This window comes from Cylas formicarius, unplaced genomic scaffold (genome assembly GCF_029955315.1).
Source record: "Cylas formicarius isolate icCylForm1 unplaced genomic scaffold, icCylForm1.1 PGA_scaffold_2__14_contigs__length_35257938, whole genome shotgun sequence".
NCBI classification, from domain to species: Eukaryota; Metazoa; Arthropoda; class Insecta; order Coleoptera; family Brentidae; genus Cylas; species Cylas formicarius.
In genome coordinates this window covers 23,197,321-23,222,452 of record NW_026844319.1, presented here as the reverse complement: position 1 = coordinate 23,222,452, position 25,132 = coordinate 23,197,321, and the positions used below count along the sequence as shown (strand labels likewise).

Sequence of the window (25,132 nt, the reverse complement as noted above, 5' to 3'; positions counted from 1 at the left end):
ATTAACTGAGACATTTCGTGTGACGCAAGCAAGACATTTGCATTTCTTAGGTCTAATTAAAAGTGTATGTGCGTTTTTATACAGGGTGATACGTCACTTTTTGGGGGGTTTGACTTTTATACGCGGCAAATTGTTGTAAATAGGGCGTAGTCACATATCGAATTGTTTTTTTTATTATTTGCATTTTTACAATACATTAATTATCGTCACGTTCACGCAAATTTTGTATTCGCCTTTTTTGCACTTCCAACGCACATAGTTTCCCCCGTTTACAATCGGCTGATTTGTAGATTTCCTTTTTTTTAGTTTTGTTAGTGTAAGGATTTATAATGCTCATTGATATGTCTACTTGTGCCGCGTCTGAATTTCGTGCGAGTGCCAAAAAATTCACATTCGTCGCGCGAAAATCCAAAAAATTCGTCCATTTATTACCACTGTACTACCTAAACAAAATCTGGCCGCCAAATTAAAATTCGGAAGTCGTGTTTTTATATAAATCCCTATTACGAAAATTGTTTATCTAGAGGTAATTAATTGTAAAACCGTCAGGCTATCGTTAAGTAAAATTTCATAATGTAACTGTATATCATCTTGTAGATATGTAAAATAAAAATTTTAGCTCCTATGTCATTTAATATTACAATAAAAGTTTTAATTTTATTCGTACGCACTTTTCATTTTTCTCCCAAGCCGGTCCTGAACCTCCGTGGTTCGAAGCTGTCCCGACAGATGACGCTCCCTTACGATCAGTTTATATTCCTCGAACATTTTTCGTTGACGACAGAATGTATCAAGTCGCCGATTTTTCAAAGCGTTTTATGTTTTCCAATAAAACAAGTCGAAGCTTTGTCAATTTGCCTCTTTTTGATGAAAAGTTCGCATAAAAAGTCTATGAACTAGTATTCTGGTATAATCGTTATCAAAGTAAAATGTTTCTCCCTCGTAGTTGCTTAGAATAGTTATGATCAACATAGCCTATTTTAAAAATACGGTAGTTAAGAACTCATTTTTTCGGAATTATTACTATTTTCGGTTCGGTTTTTAAGATATCATGTTGTTGTTTTTACTGACTTTTTAGGCTTTCCACTAGGTATTATCAACTATAAGCTAAAATTATGCATGCATAGATATTGTTGCATTTATAAGAGGGAGCGTCTACAGTAAAATACATATTAATATATGGAGTAAAGAGTAAGGAGCGTTCTTTTAAATGAGACCTAGCTCGTTTAATTCCGATAACGAAATGCTGAGTTATTGACATTTAAATAGAAACCCAGTTTAACAGTTTATTTTATCAAATATTGCAAAATGAAAATAAAAAAGAGAATTTTTTTGACTATAATGTTTATTTCTAATCCCCTTACCGTGCAATATTCGTAAAAGTCCTGTTTTGTTCGGCATCGAAGCTACGCCATCTAGCGGTCGGTCTAAGAACTAGAATCAATTTTTCCTTGCATCTTTGTATTCTGCCGGTCATACAGTTACTCGATATGCAACCGGGAGTCATTCTAAGCGGAACACCCGGTACAATATCCTATAACTAACAATGCTTATCGTAAAAAATAAACAACATCCTGTGGTTAGTGTGTCTCGTTTGTCTCCTTTCGGCCTACAACATGCCACAATCGCTCCCCACTCATTCCGCTTATCGGGCAGCCAGCTGTATTTTTATAAAGTAGGCGCTTTCAATCCTCTCCGGCGCGTCTCGGTCACGAGCGTCGTGTTAGTCAGCTGTTCGACATGGCGACCGACGATATTTTACCGACTCTGTACCAATATTACACGGCGGACGGCATCGAGAGCGGTCTGAACGATTCCCAGACCCAATTCGTGTTAAACGGCAAAAAAGTCTCGATATTTAGCGGTGCGCTGCACTACTTTCGCGTTCATCCCGAGCACTGGAGGGACCGTTTAAGAAAGTACCGCGCCGCAGGGTTGAATTGTGTCGAGACGTACGTGCCGTGGAACTTGCACGAGCCCGAAGACGGCAAGTTCGAGTTCGGCCAAAACCTCGACGGCGAATTAAGCGCGTTCGCCGACTTAGTAGGGTTCCTGAAGCTGGCTCAGGACGAAGATTTGTTGGTGATACTTAGACCAGGACCCTACATTTGTGCCGAATGGGAGTTCGGAGGGTGAGTAAGCGAAATAAATAAAACGCAAGCGTAATCCAAATAAAACCCACAGTCAACGTCGATAAAGTCCCACTTAAATCATGGATGACAAGCCAAACTTTTCGGGTTAGAATGGGCTTTACAATGTAGAGGGGATAAGAGTGGTTTAGCACGTCAGTAATGACACAAATATTTTAAAAATCGGGATAGTAGGCAAGTCTCGCGAATTGACACATACTACTAATAACTATTATTAATAATAACAGTGTAATATGGAATATGGGTATTGTTTTCTTTTATCTTATGCAATCGTTAATAGGCAGATAAAAAGAACAAATTTTAAAAAATAAATCGTTTATTAATGATTTGTTCGTAGTCATTTCATTCTTTGAAACTAAATTGTGACTATTTTTCGACGAAGATTTTGCTTTATAAATTAAAAATATAATATAATTACTATTTTGCTACAATAATGTGTAAATAGTTTCAGGAAGAATATATTAGTAAATATAGCAAATTATAAAACGAGCAACAATAATAATGGCTTTTGTTTTGTAAAGATTCTACCAAGCCGTTGCCAGTTTTGATGAAGTTCACTGGGATAGATATATACCTACCTACCCTCTTACCATATATCATCGAATTTCAGACTGCCCAGCTGGCTTCTGCGAGTTAAAGATCTAAAAATACGAACGTCGGACTCGAAGTACATGCACTACGTGAATAGATATTTTATAAGGCTACTGGCCGAGGTGGTACCATTACAATTCACACAAGGGGGGCCCATCATCGCGTTCCAAATAGAAAACGAGTATGGTAATGTCAAAGAGCCGGGAAAACCCATCGACAAGGCCTACCTCGAGGCGTTAAAGAAAACGCTCCAAGACAACGGCGTCGTCGAACTTTTGTTCACGTCCGACACACCCAGCAATGGTTTCGAAGGTATACCCACCGTTCTACGCACGAGCGATATGTTCGACATGGAAGTTTTCGTTACAGGAACAATACCTGAAGTCTTAGCCACCGCCAATTTCCAAGAGGACGCCTCCGCCGAGCTAGCACTTCTGAAAGCCCACCAACCAAACCGCCCGCTGATGGTCACCGAGTACTGGACCGGATGGTTCGACCATTACACCGAAATCCACCACGAGCGTAGCGCCCAAAAGTTCGGCAGCGTGCTCGAAGAGATTCTGAGCTTGAACTCATCCTTTAACTTATACATGATGCACGGCGGTACGAACTGGGGATTCATGAACGGAGGAAATATATTGGGAGGAGGAGATCGAAACGCAGGTTGGTAATAACTACCCATCAATTCCCCGTACCAAAACCAATTCGACTCTTAGGTTTCCAGCCGGACACCACTAGCTACGACTACGACGCTCCCATATCCGAGAACGGCGACTACACGGAGAAATATCTGACGTTGCAAACGCTGACGCAAAGATACAACGAGCTTTATTTGAGGCAGCCCGCGCCGCCCGATCTGGTCGATAGGGTGGCCTACCCAGAGGTGCAAATAACAGGGGAACTATCCCTCGACGAACTAATAGCACAAAACGTGTATCAGATCGAAAACCACAGGCCTCTACCGATGGAACTGCTGGATATCAACAACGGCAGTGGACAGAGCTACGGGTACGTCGTTTACAGGAAAAAGGGAATAGACATCAGCGCAGGTTCGACTCTCACGATTGAGGGTCATGTGTGCGACACCGTGATGGTGCTCATTAATGGAAAGCTGGTTTCCAAAGTGTACGAGTCCGTGGAAGACCTCGACGGTTTCGGATTCTGGCGCAAGAAAGACTCGAGCCTCGGATTGGGAAGCATCGCTTATAAAAACGCCACATTGGACTTGGTAGTCGAAAATTTTGGCCGCGTCAACTACGGCAAACTCTATCAGTTCAATCAGCACAAAGGGCTCTGGCAAGGCGACGTCCTAATCAACCAGCAGCCCCTCAGCTCCTGGCAAATCATCCCGTTGGAGTTTAAAAAGAAATGGACCGGATCGTTACGTGGTTGGAGGAGTCCTACGTTCGCGAAAGGGCCTGCGTTATACAGAGGGGTGCTCGAGGTCGAGGATCTAACGTCAAGGGATACTTACATTAATCTTGCTGGCTGGAGCAAAGGGTTCGTTGCGGTAAACGGGTTCGTCTTGGCAAGGTACTTCGAAGTTGGGCCTCAGAGGACGGCGTACCTTCCTGGACCGCTCTTGCACAAGGGCGAAAACGAAATTTTGTTTTTCGAGCACTTCACGCCGGCGAAAAGCATTGCGTTCGAGACGGATCCGGTATTCGAGACTTCCGGAAACGGACGCGCGCTGAGGACACTTCCGGAGTGATAATAGACATTTATATTTTTTGTAAACGATAACTGCCTTGTATATCATTCCCAAATAAATACTCCACTACTAGCCGAAATGTCAGGCTAAATTATGACATCCTTTTGTCTATCATTGTGACGCGGGTAAATTCCAGAGAAAAATGGCTGAATCAGATTTTCTAAATGAGGTGCTAAGTTTTTCCATAGCCCAAAGACCCACGATAACGCCATATCTTGTCAGTCAGTTAAAGATAAGGACGAATCAGATCTCAAAGCTTCAACACCTCCAGCGGTCGCGTCTAGCTCTTCCAGCATTAAACTACGCAAGTCTTCTAACATTCTTTCGGCGATAGTGCGAGGATCGTTGCGGAAAAAACCAAAGGTCGTCATTTCCGATGTGTCGGTTCACAATCTGAGCTGCGTCAGTACTTCTTCGGTGCCAGCTGAACGAGTAAGTTTCCCCGGACGTACGCGGTAGGGATCTTCATAATTTTTCAGCCCTCGAAAAGGAATATGCGCGAAACGCTGTGGAATATCGTCGGACGAGGGACGTCGATGAGGACCAACAAAAACGTATCTGATGACGGGATATCTTCTTGGTTTTTGTAAACTACCGCTCAGCCGTATACCACGCTCTATTCAAATGGGGATTCGCATTTTACAGTTACAACGTAGGGGAGGAAAAAGCGAGACTTGAACACAATCTGAGCACGTCTCAGAACCAAACCGTTTTCTACGAACAAAAGTGTAAATCATTAGAGGATGATCTTAAAGCGATAAAACGCCAAATGGAAGAGTTGAAGTCTAAAAACGAACAGGATAAATTGACCGTAAGGTGGTGCAGCAAACGCTGGGATGAAATACTTAAATCTCCTTTGGTGTCGAAGATAGCAAAATTGGAAGAAACCAAACTTTTACGCGGGTTTGGGACCGACCACATGGCGGAAGAACCACAGGACGAAAAGGCTGAAATAAAACTCCTACGATTACGCTGCGCCATGTTGGAAAGAGAAAATTCAGAGCTGGGTAAACTGAAAACCGAAAATCAAATGTTGGAACGTAATTTGGAAACGGGCCACCATCTTGTCACGTGTCAGTATGATAATACTAATACAATAAGCATCATTAATAAGCATATGCATTCATATATAATACATCAATACATTAGAACAGAAAGAAAAATATTTACATAATTAATAATACATTTCTATACCCTATTCTAAGTGGACTTATAGTACATTGCAAAAAATTATACTGGGAGAGCATTATAAAAATATGTTTGTTTTCAAATCTTAAGCAACCGATCTGCCTGAGACCTACATATAAATCTACAACACGTATTTTGTTTTTTGTATTAACACTTACAAATACAAAATAAACAATGTAATATAATACCATTATATACTGATATAACAAGTAAGATCTCAGATTTACATCCTGAAAAAGACCTAAATTTTTGGCGCAATTAAAGAATTCCAAAAAACTATTATCCAAGCCTGGCTACACGAGCATCTCGTCGGTTTTTAGTGCACAACAGTTTTATTTGGATTAATTTTTATCGACGATTTTGCGCCGGCGTTTTTCAAAAAAACCATTTTCAGCGTTACAAATCGAACGATCGAAATATCTGGAGGAGAAGAACGTTTTTTTGACCGTCATCTGCCACTTAAAACGCGAATTGACTAGAACAAAGAGGTTGAAAGACGACTTAATGACCGTTACCGAGAAAGCGAGCAAATTGGGAGTCTGTATAAAACGCGAAAGCGTACACCTCTGACGCGGTACTTTTTAGATGATAGCGGAATTCAACAAGCAGCAGGGGGACAAACTGAAAGAGGAAATCATGCACAAGGAGGGCGAGATCTCCCGACTCAGAGCTAGCGTGCACAAACTGAATCAGGCCCAGATTCGTAGCGCGGAAGAGAAACGTTCACTGTGCTCGGAACTGGATGAGGCCTGCCGCGTCAAAGAACAACTTAGCCAGGTTTTAGACAACGAAGTCAGGAAGTCTGCAGAACTGGATAGGTCTAAAGGAGATGCCGTGAAATCGGCCAACTCGCAAGTAACATTAACATATGAGGATGCTAAAATCAAACTAGCTTAGAAGTCGTTATATCTTATGTTCATCTTAACTTTTATATAATCAATCGTCTCGATAATAGTAATATTAATTGTACGCACTAAAAGTGGATTAGCTAACTTAACTTAAAGATTTTAATTAAAGTTGAAAGTTGTGCGCGCGTACCTTTTTCAGGTCGAAAAAATCGAAGAAACCCAAAGGAAAGAAAGGGCCACGATCAGGATATTACTAAGGGACCTGAAGATTTTAGCGGAAGAAAAGGAAGTCCTGGTAAAAGAGAAGAACGATATGGGGTCCGAAGTAAAGCAGCGGCCGCTGTCGCGATTTCTAATACGTTTGAACTCACTACCGTTTCAGCTTGAAGAAGCTAAGAAAAAAAATCGAGAACAAGAAGATATCATTGAGAATCTTAAATCCGCCCTGAAGCACGGACAAGAGGGTGCCGCTGAGATGAGGAAAACGTGCGAAACTTTGGACGCTCTCAAAGACCAACTGAAGACGAAGCTAGACCAACAGATACTTAAATATGACAACAACGTTAACCAATTGGGAAAACTGATCGATCAGGTATATATACATAAGCACCTTTAATGTCCCGAAACACAATTCTCCATTGTTGTGAAGTTAAGGCAAGAGAAAAAGGAAGCCGATAATAAAATCAAACTGCTTGTCGAGAAATCACAAGAACTGCAACAGAGCTTAGAAGAGGAAAAGGGTAAAAATTCAAGAATTGAAAACTGTGCCAGAGAACACTGCGCAGAAAAAGAATCATTAAGTAAAGAAATTGAACGATTGACAAATGAGGCGGATTATTTGAACAAACTGATGGAGAAAGTTGTCGACGGTTGGTGTTTGTGCGAGCTGGGGGCAAATAAAAGGCGAAACATCCACAGATTTCAAAAACAGCGTGAAAAGTTCCAGAGACAAGGAAGAAATGTACAAAAGCGAATTGAAAGAGTCGAGAGCTATTATAAACACGTACGCCACGGAGTTGGACAACTTGTATAGGGTATGTTGTGACGTAGGGTATTGCAGATAAGCAACCAGAAAAGATATTGGGTCTTTTTAGATTGTCGCCGAACAGAAAAAGGAAGCTGCGACATTAAACTCCCTGAAACAAGACGTTGTATCAATGGAAACGTAATATTTAGATTTATATAACCACACTTTCGGATCGATGGCGTAAGTATAAAATTTAGGGAACTAGTTGTGTTGAAACGCGCCAAACGTCAACTGGAAGAAAAGCTAAGCGATGCAGAAGAAACCCATAACAAGGAAATCGACGCAATGCGGGATCATTTAAACGCCGTGTTGAAACAAACGACAAAAGATTGCGGGTGTTATAAGGAACACTTGTCGGGTCTTGTTAGGTATACTTAGACGCAGAGTGCGCGCACACATGCGTAATTATATTCATACCTTTGCGGCAGAAAAAGTGAGGCTCTCGAGTTCTTCGGATCGAAGGAAAACGTTGCTTTGACACAAGAGTTGACGCAAAAACGGGTATGGTCTGTTCATAGATATAAGAAAGTGACCAATTGCTTTTGAATGGGATTATCCAAGGGTGGTCATTAACATACAATGCGACAAGATTATTACCTAAAGTTTCGGAATTTAAATTCAGATAAAATTGTGGTCCGTAATAGAAAATTATTTTATACCTACCTGTGTTTAATATTCTTTGGTTTGGTATACTACTTATTTTAAGTTTATTAGTAATCATTCTTATTTCGTGTGTAATACAGCGTGTGTTGAATCGTGTGCGAATTATGCAAAATATGTGCGAGTCTCGTGTATCTCATTCTTTATTCTATTGAGACTAATGAAGTTATAAACAATGTTTATTTGACTCTCATTGAACGTGGTGCCAGCAAGCAAGCATCTTTAGAAGAAACGACCACAATGACGAAAATTCCCACATCAACTGTATGGAAAATTGTGAATAATTCCATTTCAGCGAGGAAAAAGAGAAGCGATGCTGACATTTTCTCGAGTGTACATGAAAGTGATCAAGATATAATACGGCGTAAAATTTACCAGTTATACGAGGAACAAAGCGTGCCTACATTACATATCTTAATAAGGAGGCTTGAAAAAGATGAAACCGGTGTTAAATGTGGCTGAACTACATTATGGAAGTGTATTCAACACATGAGTTATAGATTTAAAAAAATTGACAAAAGGCAAGTTTTAATGGAATCTTTTAGAATTCTGAAATGGCGACTGGAATATCTAGAAAAAATTAGGATTTACAGACAACAACAAAGGTCAATTATTTACTTGGATGAAATCTGGTTCGACACTTATGATACCCCGGAAAAGGGTTGGGTTGATTCAACTGATAAGTGTAAAACAAACGCGCCAACAAAAAGAGGTAGAAGAATAACTATTTTGCATGCTGACTGTAAAGATGGTTGGATTCCAAATGGACTTTCTCTGTCTGCGAAAAATATTAAAGATTCTTCTCTAGATTACCATGAAGACACGACTACTGATTTATTTGAAAGTTGGTTTAAAAACAAACTAGTTCCAAACATTCCTCCCAATAGCCTCATTGTAATGGACAATGCAATCACAGTACACAGTTGACTAAAACCCCTTCCTCATGTGATACAAAAGCAACAATCCAAAACTTCATGTATAATAACGACATTTAATTTCACGAAGGTTATACCAAAAAGCAATTAATTGACGTTCTACAAAACTTGAACCTACAAAAGGAATACTTATGTGATAATTACGCAAAAAATCTGGGACATACAGTTTTAAGGCTCCCACCTTACCACTGTATATTTAATCCCATTGAACATGTTTGGCACCAACTGAAATCTGCCATTCGTCGTAATTCCAATGGCCTCAAACTTATAGAAACCGAAGTTTTTAACATCCCTCCACAAGTTGGGCAAATTCTGTCAAACATATAGAAAAAGCAGAACAATCGTATATCCATATTGCAAATAATATAGAACAAATAATAATTAGAACAGGCGATAATAGATATAGTAATACTGATGTATTATGTGAATAATTTTAAGTAATTTAAATAATTTGTAATTTTACTTTATATTTAAAAATAAATACATACATAAATAAATAAATAAATATTGTTTAATATCTTTCCTAACAAAACCCCAAATCATTAAATTCTAAGCAAAGTACGGACCTGTTCGGTCATATTTTATTCTTACAGCTTGCCCGGATCTTTCCTTAATTCGTATCAGTTAGTCACTTTCTTATATCTCAGACTTTAACACACTGCGGAACGGAACCGAATCACTACTAACTTTGATAATCGATACACAGGATCAAATTACTTTTCTCGAACGCGAGCTGATCGAACGTGAAAGTGTTATTTCGGATACCGTCAAGAAAATGGCTGATCTTGAAGCCCGCTTGGCATCCCAGCAAATTCAAAAGTAACATTTGTCGCTGTAAAACTGATGTAAATCTTATCGAAATTTGTCCCCCGCAAAGCTCCGAAATCACCTTGCAACTTCACGAAACTCGTCGGAAATTGGAAACGGAAGAATGCTTGTGCAAGCAGCTACGCAACACTCAACAACTGCTTCTAGCGGCTGTTCTGCAAATCAAAGAGAATCGGAAAATAGATCCCGTCGACTGTGTCCATTTAATGCACTTAATTCGAGGTTCACTCGCTGGTGGCACTGCCTGGTTAGTTGAACTACTTTCATTGATGTGTTTCGTCTATCGAAACCAACCACTTTTATCCTTGGTACATTGTATAAAACCGCGTTGTTTCTTATTTTGGATTCGTGTAATTATTAGTGCAGATTATTAAGGATTAATATCGGAACTACGAAAAGAGGACAGAAAATTTACGTGGTAATTACTTCACTTTGAGGCGAACGCTTAAACGAATCTTTTTTTCTTTTATATCACAGCTATATGTTTAGGATATATAGGTTAGGTTTCGGGTAGATCGCAACAAATCTCAAAAATTAACTTTAACGATTGTTAAATTTGTAAGTATCTTTCGGGTTTTTGCAGATGGAATTCTTGACTAAAGATCAGCTACTAAAATACGAATCTATAATAAATCAAATACAAGAGGAGCATCAAAAAACAACCGAATTAAGACGCGAAATCGACCATGAAACTAACAAATTGGTGATTGTCCGTTTATGTGAAGCCAAACCAGCTCTCAAAATGTGCCACGTCAATGTCAAGGTTTTTACGGATATTGTAGAGCTTTTTCACTTGTACAATGATGAACTAAACTCCAATATATCCGAGTTTGTCCGCTGCGAAAATTGCAAGTTTTATTTGGTTGAGGTATTGATTGTCAACGCTTTGCAAAGAAAGATTCGAAATTTTGATTGGTACTTGAATGTAACACTTAACAGTTCCAGTGGCGCGTTTAGTAAATCTATTAGTTTAACCAATAAAAGCTTCCCCCTTTTGGAAGTTTTACCAGTTGATGAAAATATTGTGGAATGCGAAATAGTTGTGACTTTGTTTTTACCATCCAATGATCATATATTACATATTAATTTGGAAACTGTTCTCATTGACATCTCTTACCACTCGGAAATTTTCAAAAGAAAGACTGGAATGTCGCTGCCGAAAAAAATGCTAGAGCTTACAAAGAGTCATAACACTGGCACGAATATTGCTGAAATTCGCAAACCACTTTTGTTAGAATGCAATTGGTTGACCGACATTGATGACTCCGGCTTTATCGAGCTCTTTTTGAAAAATTGTTACCACAAAATAGGTTTAGAAATATTTTCTGACCTGAAGAACAATCCTGAAAATGATTTTGTCATTCGGTTTTCTACTGGGGTCAATAAGCATAGCATCACATTTTCCCGAAATACAAACAGTATTATAATTAAAAGTAATGCTGTGGACTTGCTTAGGTGGAAAAAGTATTTTCGCGTTAGAGATGAAACTTTTCGTAACTTGGATAGTACAAAAATTGTCAAAGAGATTGAGGTAACACACATTCTAGTTACAGAACATATTAGCAGAATCGACTCTATTTTAGAGCATAGCATCAGACCTCATGAGGGAGAAGTCCGTTTCTGACTCTCGACGTCTCTATCTAGACGTCCGAAGGCTCTGGTCCAGATTACCAATATAAAAGTGTATTCAAGGAGCAATAGGAGGTTGGTAAGTTATTACATTATTTAATTATGGGGCTCAGATGCGCCGCGTGTAATTCAATAATTTAATATCATTAGCAGCTTATACACTGTGTTATAAGGGTTTAATTCAATTTATAGGTATTTGGTATTGAGAAACGTATTTGTTGTTCTATTTCACAGTAAACAATAACCACTTTTATCGTTGGGGGTTTTGCAATTTTAAAACGAAACTTTTTGAACAAGTAACCCCTTTAATAAGTAAAACAGCATCATTTCCATTTGTTAACCACAATTGTTGCTTAAATTATAACAAGAGATAACGTTACCCAAATTCTAACGTAATTTTTTGGCCCAATCCTCTTCTCCTTTTACAGTGGATAAATGACAAGTAATCAAAACAGTCTAAACCAATAACAATAAAAAAGTCTAATTTATTTGTAGTGTTGATATTTTGATTTTTAAGTAAACTCTTTGCTGTCTTATGACATCACCAAAAGAAGATTTTTTTCGCGGTTTTCTCAAATTCCTATGATAATTGCGTGGACTGATTATGTTAATTGTACCCCGTTAACGCAACGAAGTATTAGAGAAATGTAGTAGAAATATGAGAGAAAAAATTAAATAAATCGGTCAAGCGGGCCTAATTAATCATAGTTCGAGTCAGTGTTAAAACATTTCATGTTTCATAAGATACCGATCATGATTCCTTGGATGATTTTAAGAAAAAAAAATCATATCAGTACAGGTCCGTAATCGCTTTATCTCTTTTAAACAGAAATGCTCCAGCAATTTTTCAAAGGGAATTTACCTGTAGTGCATCGTTGCAGGTATTGCTCACCTTGTTTATTATTTTTCCTCACATTATTTAATGGTAGTTAATTATTATTAATTACTCTAATTATTAAATTGCTTTTTGATCACCTTTCTTCAGGCAAAGTCAAGACATCATTTTTGTTAAAAAATAAGTCAGGATCTTAAGAATGTACTTTATTTTTGAAAAAAACGGTGGCTTACCATTTTTTCTATAAAAATAGTCAGTGTCATTCTTACCTCTAGCTCACTTGGAAACTAGATGCATTGTGGGCCACTACTAAGTTTCAGCAAAATATCTAAAGCAGTTTTATTTAAAATAAGAGAAATTCGTATTTGTTATTTCAACATATAAAAAATAAGTGGATTGATATACATTTTATACTCAAATAAGAAAACTACCCAGTGAAAACCGCATCTCGATAGCTTTATTCTAATCTAAGATAGGAATAAAGGAATAAAAATAGTTAAATTTTGGAAAACATTTGAGTTATTTGTTTATTCTTAATATTTGAAAACGGGTAAGGATGCCGAATTTTGTGCACTTCGAAGGTGTTTTAAAAAAAGTAATAAAGATAAATAACGAAATTGTTTTTCGTTTTTAAATATCATTTAGTATCCCAAATAATACATTTTCTTTTTAGTAAGTCAATTCATTCATATTTTATCAATTAGAACCCGAATACCTGAAAATGCTTACCAGCCATAGAGGAAAAAGCATTGAAAAGATGTAAATCTTGAACTTTCAGAAATTTTAACTGTAATATAAGAAAATTTTGCAGAAACGGGATTTTAAGGATCAAGATGACAATTGTGTTTCAAACTTAAGAATATTTTCCAACATTTTCTTTTGAAGGTTTATTTAAATTTTCTTTTTTCGAATTTCTCGCCCCCTTCCCTAATACGCGGTAACCGGTAAATTTTTTTTTCAGCGTATCCAAACAATTTGGCGGGTTAAACGTTAAAAATTTGATAAGTCGATTTTTGTGGGTTGGTGGTGTTCCGGGCTGGTAGTTTCACCGTTACACACATACACACATGTACCGGGCCACCGCGACGGCAGAGCTGCTCATACGCCTCGCTTGTTTTGATATGAAGCCTGCCGTAACATTTTTTAAAATAGTCCTTAGTAGTCGACGGTGGTCTTTGGTTGGACGTCGAGCGGCGATCTCGCTCCACTTCCTTTGGCTCATTTTTGGCGCGGAATTTTCGAACCGCTCTTAACTTTTCGAGTGATGCAAAATGGGCGGTGATTTAGTGGTATCATTAGTGTTCGTTTGTTGTTTGAGCTTAGGTGAGGAAACAGTGCGGAACCGTTATTTTCGAGGATTACAAATTGGCGAGTTATTTTCGAAACCTCTTTTGGGTTGATTCCAAAAACTATCGGCCACTATTGTTCCGTTTTGGCATGACTACGCGGTGTTTAAATTGTGATAGAGCGCGTGTGGGTATGCAGTTTTCTGTATTCCTCCGCTACTTTCGAAACTTTCAAAGTTTATAGGACGTTGTCAAGTACCGTATAGTTTTCGAGATTCCTAATATCGAGAGTGGAATTTGAATTACTCTTCTACTGGGTGTATAAAAATGCGATCCGGAGTAAGTGATTTGAAAAATACTTATAGCTAAACTGAACGGCAGTTGAAGTGAGGCACCCAGGATGTTATCTTTTTTGACTGGCTATAACTTTGACAATTATTTGTCCATATTGGATTTTGAGCAAGAGTTACCCTTGGTCTATTTTTTCTTAAATGCCTCCTCTTTTTGGCGAAAAATTTGCAAAAGGGGGGTTTTTTAAAGTTCTTTATAACGCTGGCCATTTTGTGAAGTTTTTATTTTATTTTAAAATTAAGCATTAACAGATACCCTCTAAACTGCATCAAGTAGTAACTTATAAAGAAAAAAAAACAGGGACGTGCAATAAGGGGTTTATGAAATTTGAAAAAAAAACCGTTAAATTTGAAAAAGAAAATGTTTCTTTCATATTTTCACATTTTATATAGGATGCTCACCTAAAAACTGCATTCATTATTACTTGATGCAGTTTAAATGGTACATGTTGTTTAATTCCAATTTCGATTTGTTTTGTGAGTCATGTAAGAACAAACTTATCATAAACACGGACCGCGTACGTACTAGAGCCGATATTTAAATTGAATAACAGAGCCTTCGCCCGCATGATGCATTGTGGTTCACTTAAGTTTTGATTGTCGCTTGTTTTAATGTCGCCAAAGCGGAAAAATCGAGCGCGCAACGCGAGCTGGCAAGGCAGTAAGCGCTTAAAGACACACAGTTATCCGACATACCGTACGAGATCGCTGTTGCGCATGCGCCACGCGCAAGGCTTGATACAATATTATAGCTTCTTATTTCGGGCAATTCTTTACTTTGCTACTTGGTTGGAGGGTGCTCGCGTGATAAATGACGTTTGACTGATAAAGTCGCCTCAAATACCGCCCGTTAATACTAACGCGTTAAGTTTTGAAAATACCAAATATTGAAGAAATTGAAGTGTATTTGTTTATAAACTTAACTAACTAAACTTATGTAATGCTGAAAAGATTTAAGATTATATTGCTTTAAGAAATATAAATACTACAATAAGATCCCTAAGGGGCTATTTCCAACTGATAATTAAATTCTGGCTTAAGAAATGTAATTTTTAACAGGTACATTGTTCTTTAAATTGAAAGACAATAGTGTTGCGTTAGACGGGATTTTGATATCTTGATGTACAAAACTTATTTCCCAGTATTCCACCTATGGATGTGATAGATTTAGTAGATTTCACCCTAACTCGGAAACAGGTTAACCCATTGGTGAAACAAGATTTATTAGATTGCTTAATAGTATCTTTAGACCAAAATTATTTTGTATTTAATGGACAGATTTATATCTCGAAAGAAGGTTTGATTATGGGAAACCCACTTAGTCCTTTGTTAGCCGAGATTTTTATGGATAATTTGGAAAATATCATACTAGAACATCCTTTAAGTAAAAGTTTTTTATGGTGGTATAGATACGTGGATGATGTCTTTGCTTGCTTTGTTGGAACGGACAGACAATTGAATTCTTTTTTAAATTACATTAACTCATTACATAATCGTATAAAATCCACTTTCGAGATTGAATAGGATAACTATTAATTTTTTAGACTTAACTATTACGAAAGCGCAAAACAAATTAGATTTTTCAATATATCATAAACCTTCACACACGGACACAGTCATACATAACAGCTCAAATCACCCTTATACACACAAAATGGCTGCATTTCACTCTTTTATACACAGTCTTCTTAATACGCCACTCTCAACAGAAAATTACAACAAAGAACTTAATATCATTAAACAAATTGCACTGAACAACGGATACAATCTGTCCATTATAGCTAAAATTATAAATGAAAAACAAATACAGACAACAGTAAACTCTGTTTATCCGAAACCTATTACAAAACACGAACAATTTAAAACAATTACATACATAGGAGAACCTAGTGAAAAAGTTTTCAAAACATTGTGTCAGCTCATGTCAACATGACAATAAAACGAAATGTCCAAAATCCCAAAAATCAGGTGGCTACAGGTTGAAATGCGGATCTTGTCCTAAGATTTATATTGCACAAACAGGTAGATCCTTCAAGAAACGCATTAACGAACATAAAAGAGCGTTTAAAAACAATAGTCTAGATTCTAATTATGCTACACACTAAAACACGGAAAAACACATTTTTGACGACAATTTTGATATTTTACATATAGCCACAAAAAGTAGAAAATTTAATTTATTGGAAGCCATGGAGATTAACAAAATTAGATTTAAATACCTCACGTTTATTGAACTCAAATTCTCACAACATTAATTAAGGTTTTATGGTCATTTTTCGGTATATATAGTAGCAGGTAGTTTGTAAATATTACATTTGATTAAGACACCGTGTTGTCGAAACTATTGTCATGTCAAAGTATATAATTTCATGAAAATCTGAACCTTTAGTTCTTATTTATTTTGATAAACGGATTTTCATCAGGTAAAAGCCACCTCTGTCCTATACCCGGAACATCATCGGAGGGTCGATCGTTAAAAATATTTCCCATAACAATGTTCCTTATAAGGGTCTGATTTCCACCAGTGCCCTTTTCCGTCTTAAAATTAGATAACATTTACCTTTGCGATAAACACAAATTGTTTTAAAAAAGAAAGACCAGTTAATGCAACGTCAACAAATCAGAGGAACAGAGCGTTTAATCTATTAATAGCCAATGTCAAATGTCAAAAGAGTCTCAAAAATTTCCCATTCTATGTAAGTTGCAGATTTTATTTTTCACTGCACGACACACCATCACAAAAATTGTTTATGGAAAAACCAAATCCAAATGGAACTTTTGACACCCTAGGTCCCAAAATCATTCAATTTGAGATTGAGATAGTCATTTGAAATAATTTCTAAATCATTCAATACAGCAACCTCTTTAACTGTCAGTGTTCTACCTTTGTCTATTACGCCCCGGTGTCGTACACTCTACAGAGATAGCACCAATTACCGGATAATTACAGTAGTTTCCACTACAAAACAGGGTCGCATTTTTGAAAAACTGCTGTCGAAACTCGAAAAAAAATTATGGATAATATTGTCAAAAATTACTAAACAAACTAAATAATTGCTGAAATAGGTCATCAAGTTTTAAGATTGCCTCATTACCATTGTATATTTAATGCCATAGAATATTGGAAAAAAGAGAATACACTTGATATAACGGCACCACCACTTCTTGCTGAAATTGAATTTTTCGAAAGCATACGTACTTGGCAATGAAAGTTATCTCGGCAACGGGAGGTCCTACGGGAGCCCCATTGGTACAGAAATGATCAGCTTGGAAAAAAAAAGTTTTTTCAATATCTCTCGGTTCTCTGTTCTCTATCTGCGCTCCATGAAAATGCGAATAACTTCCTAGTAGTTTGAGTTAGGGTACTGAAATTTGGCTCCTTTTAATAAGCACGCGATACACATGATCCTATAAGAAATGGCTGCGATCGTCAATTTTTTTTTCGCGATTTTCCTGTTTTTCGAATATCACTATGAAACACGATAAGTGTCCGAAATTTAAATCTATCGACTTCAAATTTAGCGAACGTTAGACCTTAGACCTATTGTTACATAAAAAATTCACTAATCCATATCACTGAGTATTAACGTACTAATTAAAAATTAATAAATGCCAAGTACAACTGTTCTGCCTCTCTTACTCCCAAATAATATAATCATGATCGTTAGTGACGGCCATCTTGCATTGATCAGATAGACATGTCTGGCATTTTATTACTGACTATACGTGCATCTTCTCTACCCAGTTTAACAGCGAAAGCTAAAGGCGCGTTTTGTAACCATGTTCGATGTCCAATCAAAGAGTTCCGCCCGGGTGATTTACCGGAACCGGTACCATCTGTTGCCCGCAAGGCGTTTGGTTACACTCGAGCGGTCGCCTCGCGTACTTTCGTAGGCGTCCACGATGCAAAAGTGGGGCCGGCGCGTGCCGCCGGAAATGGGGCACGCGTAGCATCCGACACATTCGATCCTTGGAGGAATGCTTTTTTTCAGTATTAGACAATGAACCTGTTGCTGAACAAAGACCCAGCTTGATTCCATATTTGAGGTTGGATTTTTGTTTACGGTCTTTTGACGTCACTGCGAAAATATTTTTCGTGGTTTTTACTAAAAGAATTAAAAGTGGCCGCTTGTTGGTGAACACCAGATCTTCACTTTTTATTGCTTTTATTGCTTCAAGGAGGCCATAAGTCATCGATGATTAAAATTTGCTTACGCTGGTTAATAAGTAAACGCTTGCAGTGGTCAAAGCAAATGGCATGACTCAGAATAGGAGCTCGTTCGCTGAATCTGTAACTCTATATCAAAATGCGTACGCGGGTGTCGTAATATTTTTGGCGATTTTCCAGTAATCGGATGGCGATTGCACATCTTTTTTTGAGTCCAAAAATAAATCTATCCCGCGCTATCATTACATACAGTAATGATTCGACTCACATCTGGTATACTAGTTCAGTTAATAAACGTGGTTATTTTTAAAATATTTTCAATCTGGCATCTGTAGGTAGGTAACCGTTAAAGACTTGCTAAGAATCCCGTTCGGGTAGCCATTTAATGGACCATCAAATAAAAGCCACCTCAGTTCAATTTTCGAAAACGATTGTAATATTTAAACCACGGACTTATAACGTATAAACGGAATGCTAGTTCCATTTTGGAAAATGACGCCATACCGTGAAAATAGGTGGGTTCAGCTAATAATAACAGAACTAGAGTGGAGTAGGAGTAGTTTTTTGTCACGTGAGCGTAGAGTTAATAGAGTAAAATTTATACCCGAACGCCCTCTGGAGCAGGATGTGAAACACAAACGTCAAATAGCTCTTGGTTGTTTGTTATTGTTTGTGTTTCCCGAACAAGACTACTTAATTTCTTGTGTATTTATTTTAACATCCATTTTTATTAATAATGCCTCTGTTTAATATTATAAACGAAATTTATGTAGACGAAGAAGATAATGAAGAAGTCAATGTAAATGAAAAAATTAAAACAATTTGAATGCATTATCTAAAAAATATATATATTTCAAACGTTTTTAATTGTCCCTTACTAAAATTTTTTATTCAAAGTAACCTACAAAAATTTTGAAAAAGTTCCCTATAGAAAATATAAAGTAATAAAATGCCTTGCGTTGTAACAAATTTGTTCCTTCCATCCGTAACTAAAAAATGCGTAGCTTTGCTTACTTCCATAATAATTCATAATTCAATTTAATTTATAAACGCAATAACTTAAAAAACAACGATCGCCCAATATAACGCTTGTCCCTAGTATTCGAACAAAATTGAAAATAGTTTTAACAAAAATAATAAAATATATAGATATGTAAAGCGCACTAAATCTAATTTTTAATGCCCATTTACAGGAATCATTAAATAAGTTTCATATTTTTAAATTAAAATAACTGTCACAACCCCTTACCAAAAAAGATCCGCAATTAATATTTCTAAAACGTACCTATTATTATGGATTTTTCTTTAATTACTATTCAGCGATTCAGATTTTGTGACGCGTTTGAATATATTTGTTTTTTTTTTTATTTTTGCATATGTTTTTTTTTAAAACAATCTGGAGTTCGCTAAACTGAAATGTGGTATAATACTATATAATGTAGTACGGTTGGGGCGATCCTAGGTGGGATGTTTACCTCATGTTCGATTCTATTTTTGAGCTATAACGTTTTTTTCTGCGACCATTTTTTACATTGTTTCTTTGGTTTATCTGTGCTAGCTACCTCAGAACTTGCATTTTTAAGGGTAGTGGGAAACCGAGTGCCTTGCCTATTGGCGCAAAAATTGTTGTAGCGGAATAAATGCCTGTCCGCTTCGTACACCACTTGTTTTTCGAACTGGGCATATGGCAGTGCGAGCGTATCCGGTCAGAGAAAATTCACTTCCGGTTGGAACGCCAGCCAGTGATTTTTGATGCGTGGCGCGTAATAATAAAACCCGGTCGTCGCGGACAAACATAATAACGAGCAGGACAAACCGTTTTTAACAAAGAATAAATAGTGTATGGTCTACGACTACATTCAAGCCTCCGTTCAAGTGTCGTTATTCAGTATATGAAAGGCGGCGTAGTCAGCGCTTTGCGGACAAGTAGAAATCCCTTTCAAATTGTGCAGGGTGTTATTGAAATGAGATATGATGAATGAATTTAATGCTCGGGAAACAAATGGCTAAAATACTCGTTATAACAGTCGCTGCTTTGTATTTCGAAAAAAAAACTTTTTCAGTGGACTTATTAGTATCATGCATTACAAAGTTCGCATTAATTTTCAACACAAACGTTGCTAATCTCATAAATTCAGGTACCAATTTTTTTTTCAGCACTTGTCTTAACAAGATTTCAAACTCCATCAAAAAAACTGTTAAATAGAATTTTTGGAACAAACTTTGCTCATATCATAAATTGAAAGCGGAAAAAATATTGACATAAAAAATTAACTATAGCTAACCAAAACTAAGGTTTAATTAAATTATGTATTTTTAAATACATGACCGAAGATCGTATATTTTTATTACACAGTGTATTCTATTTGTTTACTATTTTCTACTAGCATTTCTTGTTTGTTACCAATTAATTGAAATCGACAGACATAACAAAACATAACTAGAGTTGTAACAGCACACATATCCGCATTACGATAAAAATTTATGCATATCAGGTCAATATAATACTTCTGTAGAGAAGGGACTAATTTTCTGCACTTGCCTTTAAATTTAACGCGCTAAGCTGCGTTGTTTTTCCAAAACATTTAACGAGACCTGTCGAATTAAAGAACTGTCAGCGGCCATGTTGCTTGTTAAACGCCGCCAGGTGTTATTGGTTGAAAACGAGTTTTCAAATGCCGCCCATGCAGGTTTAAATGTTTTATAACATCAACATAGGCTAGGCCTCTATGTATATGTCTAGTAATTAGATTATAAGATGTCAGTAAAATAACACGCTATATATCATGTTCGACAACCGAAATAAAAGCAAAAGTTTCATTTTCACATTTTCGCATGAGGTGGCCATGAAATGCTACGAAACGTTTTCGGTACGAGTGCATGGAAAAACGATAAAATTTATGAAAAGGCATCGAAGTCTGCGAAAATACTCATCCAAATTATTCATTCTCAGCGCGCACGTCGATAATTATCAAAGAAATAAGCGGGCCGGGCTCGATTGAAGAGGGTTCCACTGACGAGGCGATCCTCGACTGTGAGTTCGACGCGCAAAACGAAGACGACGTCGTCGTCAAATGGTTCTATAACGGCTTGGAGGAGCAAATCTACCAGTGGATCACCTCGCTTGACCACGCGTCAGCCAGCGGACACCTGAAGGACCGCATCGACACAAGCTACCGGGTCTCGAAGGACCGCAATTCAATGTACAGAGCATTGCGTCTCAAAGATGTCGACTCCAGTTTATCGGGAAACTATACCTGCAAGGTCAGCAGCGACATATCGGAGCACGTGAAGACGAAACAGCTCATTGTTTATTGTAAGTGCCGACGGTAACTCGTTTAAGGTGTGCTTTATTTTTTCGCCTGTCAGTCTGCAACTCGGAGCCAACCAGTATTAAGTCCACGTTTTACTGATTTTTAACTCTATCTAAAATGAGTATTAAATATTAAACACCAACTATTTAGGAAATTATTGTAATTTTATTTTATTATGATATATTGGTATTACTCAATTATGTATGGAATAAAATATCGGCCAAATGGGCGCCGCGACCACGGCGGCACACCTCCATCCGATGGTCCAAATTTTCGATGACCCTGAGGCATAATGGAGGTTCTATGCCGTTAATGTGCCGAATTATCCCATCCTTTAGCTCTTGAATTGTTGCTGGCTTATAGACGTACACCTTTTCTTTCAAATAACCCCAAAGAAAAAGGTCCAACGGTGTCAAATCACATGATCTTGGCGGCCAATTGACATCGCCATTATGCGAGATAACACGACCATTGAATTTGTTGCGCAAAAGAGCCATTGTTTCGTTAGCTGTGTGGCAAGTGGCACCGTCCTGCTGAAACCACATATCGTCCACATCCATATCTTCCAATTCGGGACATAAAAAGTTCGTTATCATCTCACGATAGCGAACACCATTCACAGTAACTGCCTGACCGGCCTCATTTTGGAAAAAATACGGCCCGATGATGCCGCCAGCCCATAAACCGCACCAAACAGTCACTCTTTGGGGGTGCATTGGTTTTTCGACAATCACTCTTGGATTCTCATTCGCCCAAATGCGACAATTCTGTTTATTGACGAATCCACTGAGGTGAAAATGTGCCTCATCACTGAAGATGATTTTCTTCGAAAATTGATCATCCACTGTTGCCATTTCTTGCTACCATTCTGCCCATTCACGACGTTTGGAATGGTCAAGAGGCTTTAGTTCTTGAGCCAATTGCACCTTGTAAGCGTGTAAATGCAAGTCTTTATGCATAATGTTTATCAACGACGAGCGTGAGAGGTGCAATTGTTGGGCACGACGACGAGTTGAGGTGGACGGCTCTTCAGCCACACTATCGCGAACAGCAGCAATATTTTCTGCAGTACGAGCTGTACCAGCATGCACTGGTGTTCCCACATCTTCTACAGACCCGGTTTGCTCGAATTTTTTCACGATTTTTGCGATTGTACGCACATTTTTACGATCAAATTGACCAAAAAAATCACGAAGTGCACGATACGCATTTTGATTTGAACGCCCATTTTCATAATAAGTCTGGATAACTTTAACACGTTGTTGGATTGTGTATCTCTCCATGGTTCAAATTGAGTAAGTCTGAAATAGAGAAATGTCAAATAAAATTCGGAAAAAAACTTGGCGTTTAGGTGTGGTTCACATTCAACATCGGCCCTTACAATTTAACCACCCGTTATTTCTATTACATTCCAGTAAAGAATAGTATCTTGTCCTGTTATGCGAGAACCAAACAGGTTTAAGGAATGTTAATACTGATTAGTCCTGTAAAAATGAATCTGTATAAAGTATGATGTAAGGTATTATATATACTGTTTACATTTGTGAAGTTGTCCTCCGTTTTTCTAATGGAATTTTGTTGTTAGAAAAGATTGCACATTTACTTTAAATCGGTACATCAAAAATTACTACAAAAGTTGCCTTTGTTGAATTAAAACCTTCTTACCAAAAATTGGAAGTAGATTTTATGATTGTTTTAAAAACATACTCCCATAAATACTTTAAAGATGATTAAAAAGTCTTGTTATTTTTCAATACAAAAAAGTCACATTTAAGGTATTTAAGGGTCAATCAGTAAGTAAAGAAAAAAGATGATTTTAAATATATTTTATCAAGGCCAATTATTTTGTGTTTATATGTAATTAGGTGTCATTAACAAGCAATTAGAAAATATATTTACTATGTTACTCTAAAATTGCTCTTCTGTTAAATTTTAAAAACCTATTCTGTCTATGGTATATACCCTGTCCTTTGTGGCTAGGGTGCTGTATTCAGACCTTTTGATCCATTATGTCCGCACGTCTTCCCTCCCTGAGGCGTAGAGCAGTCCCGCAATTAGAAGCCTCCACTGCCTCAGTCCCGGTAAAGTCTCCCAGTGCAGAACGAACTACCTTCAAAACCATTTATTCAGCACGCTCTCTGCTATTCCAACGGAAAGGTCCGGTCTGAGATACGGTGTTGTTGCCGCGTCCCGAATCAGCCTTTCTGCCATTTCGTTGCCCTCAATATCCACATGAGCTGGTACTCAAACCAGATTGACAGAATTACAATTCGCCAGTCTTTTCTTTCTCTGTGGTCCAACAATGACGGATCCTGCAGTATTTTCAAGTCGGTAATTACTGCCGCACATGGTACGTGGGTGGTGTGGGCACCTTCAGTGCGGTGGAGGCAACATATTCTAAGAGAGCCAGATGTGGCGCAGATTAGCATCACACCCAAATATCCATCCTTTTCTGTTACACCACTGTACAACGTCACATAGCTCCTGCGACGGTGGTGGGCTTGGTGCGTCAAAGGGCAGAAAGGTTCTTGGATTAGAGCTAGGTCTGTCTGCTTCGCGGTCATACGGCAAGAGCAAGTTGTTTTGCAGGAATTGTATGCGTCTCCTCTCCATCGGAAAGGGTATATTTTTTCTACTCGTCGTATTTCTTTGGAGTTTCAACAGGAGCCCAAGTTAGCCTCTGGGGCCTCCGCCGATGGTTTTGGCACATTGGTCCAGATACAAACATACATACTATGCCTTGCCGTGTACCGTTATTTCAATAATTATAACATATTAAATCATGTCTTTGTTATAAAAGGCCATTGGTTGGTTAAATGGATCTTCTCATAAAAAATTTCACGGTTGCTTCATAAGTTCTTGTTTCACATTTACAAATAAAATTAAATCCAGCAATACAGCATGAGTAGCTTTAGTTCCTACACTTTAAAACAGGCTATATCTCGAATTTTGTCTACTTGAGGTCACCGACCCTGTGCAAAATTATTAAAAAATAGTCAAGGTGTACAAAAAATTTTACCCTGGAGGTATAGTAAATTGATACTATATAGGGGTAGCAAGCAGCTGATTAGAATATGTGAGATTACATAAGGGAAGGTGTTATTTGTTGGAAGCTATAATTATTAGTTCTTCAGAAAAAAAGTTTACGATTTCCAACGATCTACATAATCTGTAAAAAACATTTTTTATTTTAATGGACTGTTTTACTTCAGCACCGGCCACGTCATTCGATATCTACATCATGGAAGGCGACGAGATTATCAATTGTGACGTCGCTATGGTATCTCCAAAGCCCATGTTCGATTTGTACATACTTGGGACGTAAGTATGAAAATATGGTAAGTAACATAACACAATCTAGTTATAATTTTTTTCAGGAACGGGACTACTATCGAGCTACCGGAACCCTTCCTGTACAACAAGACAGAAAATCTGGAGGGCGGGTTTTACAACGCCAGCATAACTCTGTCTTTTAACTCGAGCTTCTTACCTGAGGGTTCGACGAAGTTCGCATGCGAATTGAGCATACCCGGAACTAACTACACGGAAATAAAAATTGTTGAACACTTGAAAGGTGGGTTTGTTGAACTCCAGTTCATGTACTATCGAACA

At 37.6% G+C, this 25,132-nt stretch overlaps 2 protein-coding genes across 5 annotated transcripts; both read left to right on the top strand.

Moving 5' to 3' along the window:
- Window positions 1-1,577: 1,577 nt before the first annotated feature.
- On the top strand, window positions 1,578-4,679 carry LOC132697699 (beta-galactosidase-1-like protein 2). The gene is made up of 4 exons (XM_060663272.1): window positions 1,578-2,132; window positions 2,761-3,053; window positions 3,111-3,404; window positions 3,458-4,679. Exons 1-4 carry the CDS (start codon window positions 1,741-1,743, stop codon window positions 4,450-4,452), a joined length of 1,974 nt encoding a protein of 657 aa, XP_060519255.1. The 5' UTR covers window positions 1,578-1,740; the 3' UTR covers window positions 4,453-4,679.
- On the top strand, window positions 4,560-21,299 carry LOC132697697 (myosin-9-like). 4 transcript variants are annotated; one of them, XM_060663270.1, is made up of 19 exons: window positions 4,560-4,621; window positions 4,675-4,884; window positions 4,932-5,038; window positions 5,098-5,263; window positions 5,321-5,525; window positions 6,035-6,177; window positions 6,226-6,495; window positions 6,688-6,813; window positions 6,871-7,080; window positions 7,138-7,357; window positions 7,407-7,522; window positions 7,583-7,653; window positions 7,713-7,883; window positions 7,944-8,016; window positions 9,817-9,929; window positions 9,988-10,185; window positions 10,522-11,469; window positions 11,522-11,646; window positions 21,160-21,299. In XM_060663270.1, coding segments are annotated over exons 1-17 (2,427 nt in total). In that variant the 5' UTR covers window positions 4,560-4,594; the 3' UTR covers window positions 10,523-11,469; window positions 11,522-11,646; window positions 21,160-21,299. The 4 variants fall into 4 exon arrangements, with proteins under 4 accessions (XP_060519253.1, XP_060519251.1, XP_060519252.1 ...); XM_060663268.1 differs by having other exon boundaries at window positions 6,688-7,080; XM_060663269.1 differs by having other exon boundaries at window positions 6,688-7,080; window positions 11,522-11,642; window positions 21,160-21,296.
- Window positions 21,300-25,132: the final 3,833 nt, after the last annotated feature.

Excerpts from the sequence above, each read along its gene's own strand:
- LOC132697699 (XM_060663272.1), top strand. The coding sequence starts at position 1,741 with ATGGCGACCGACGATATTTTACCGACTCTGTACCAATATTACACGGCG. Across the intron at positions 2,133-2,760 it reads GCCGAATGGGAGTTCGGAGG|ACTGCCCAGCTGGCTTCTGC; the intron begins GTGAGTAAGCGA and ends ATCGAATTTCAG. Across the intron at positions 3,405-3,457 it reads AGGAGGAGATCGAAACGCAG|GTTTCCAGCCGGACACCACT; the intron begins GTTGGTAATAAC and ends TTCGACTCTTAG.
- LOC132697697 (XM_060663268.1), top strand. The coding sequence starts at position 4,595 with ATGGCTGAATCAGATTTTCTAAATGAG. Across the intron at positions 6,178-6,225 it reads AGAAAGCGAGCAAATTGGGA|ATGATAGCGGAATTCAACAA; the intron begins GTCTGTATAAAA and ends GGTACTTTTTAG. Across the intron at positions 8,017-9,816 it reads AAGAGTTGACGCAAAAACGG|GATCAAATTACTTTTCTCGA; the intron begins GTATGGTCTGTT and ends ATCGATACACAG.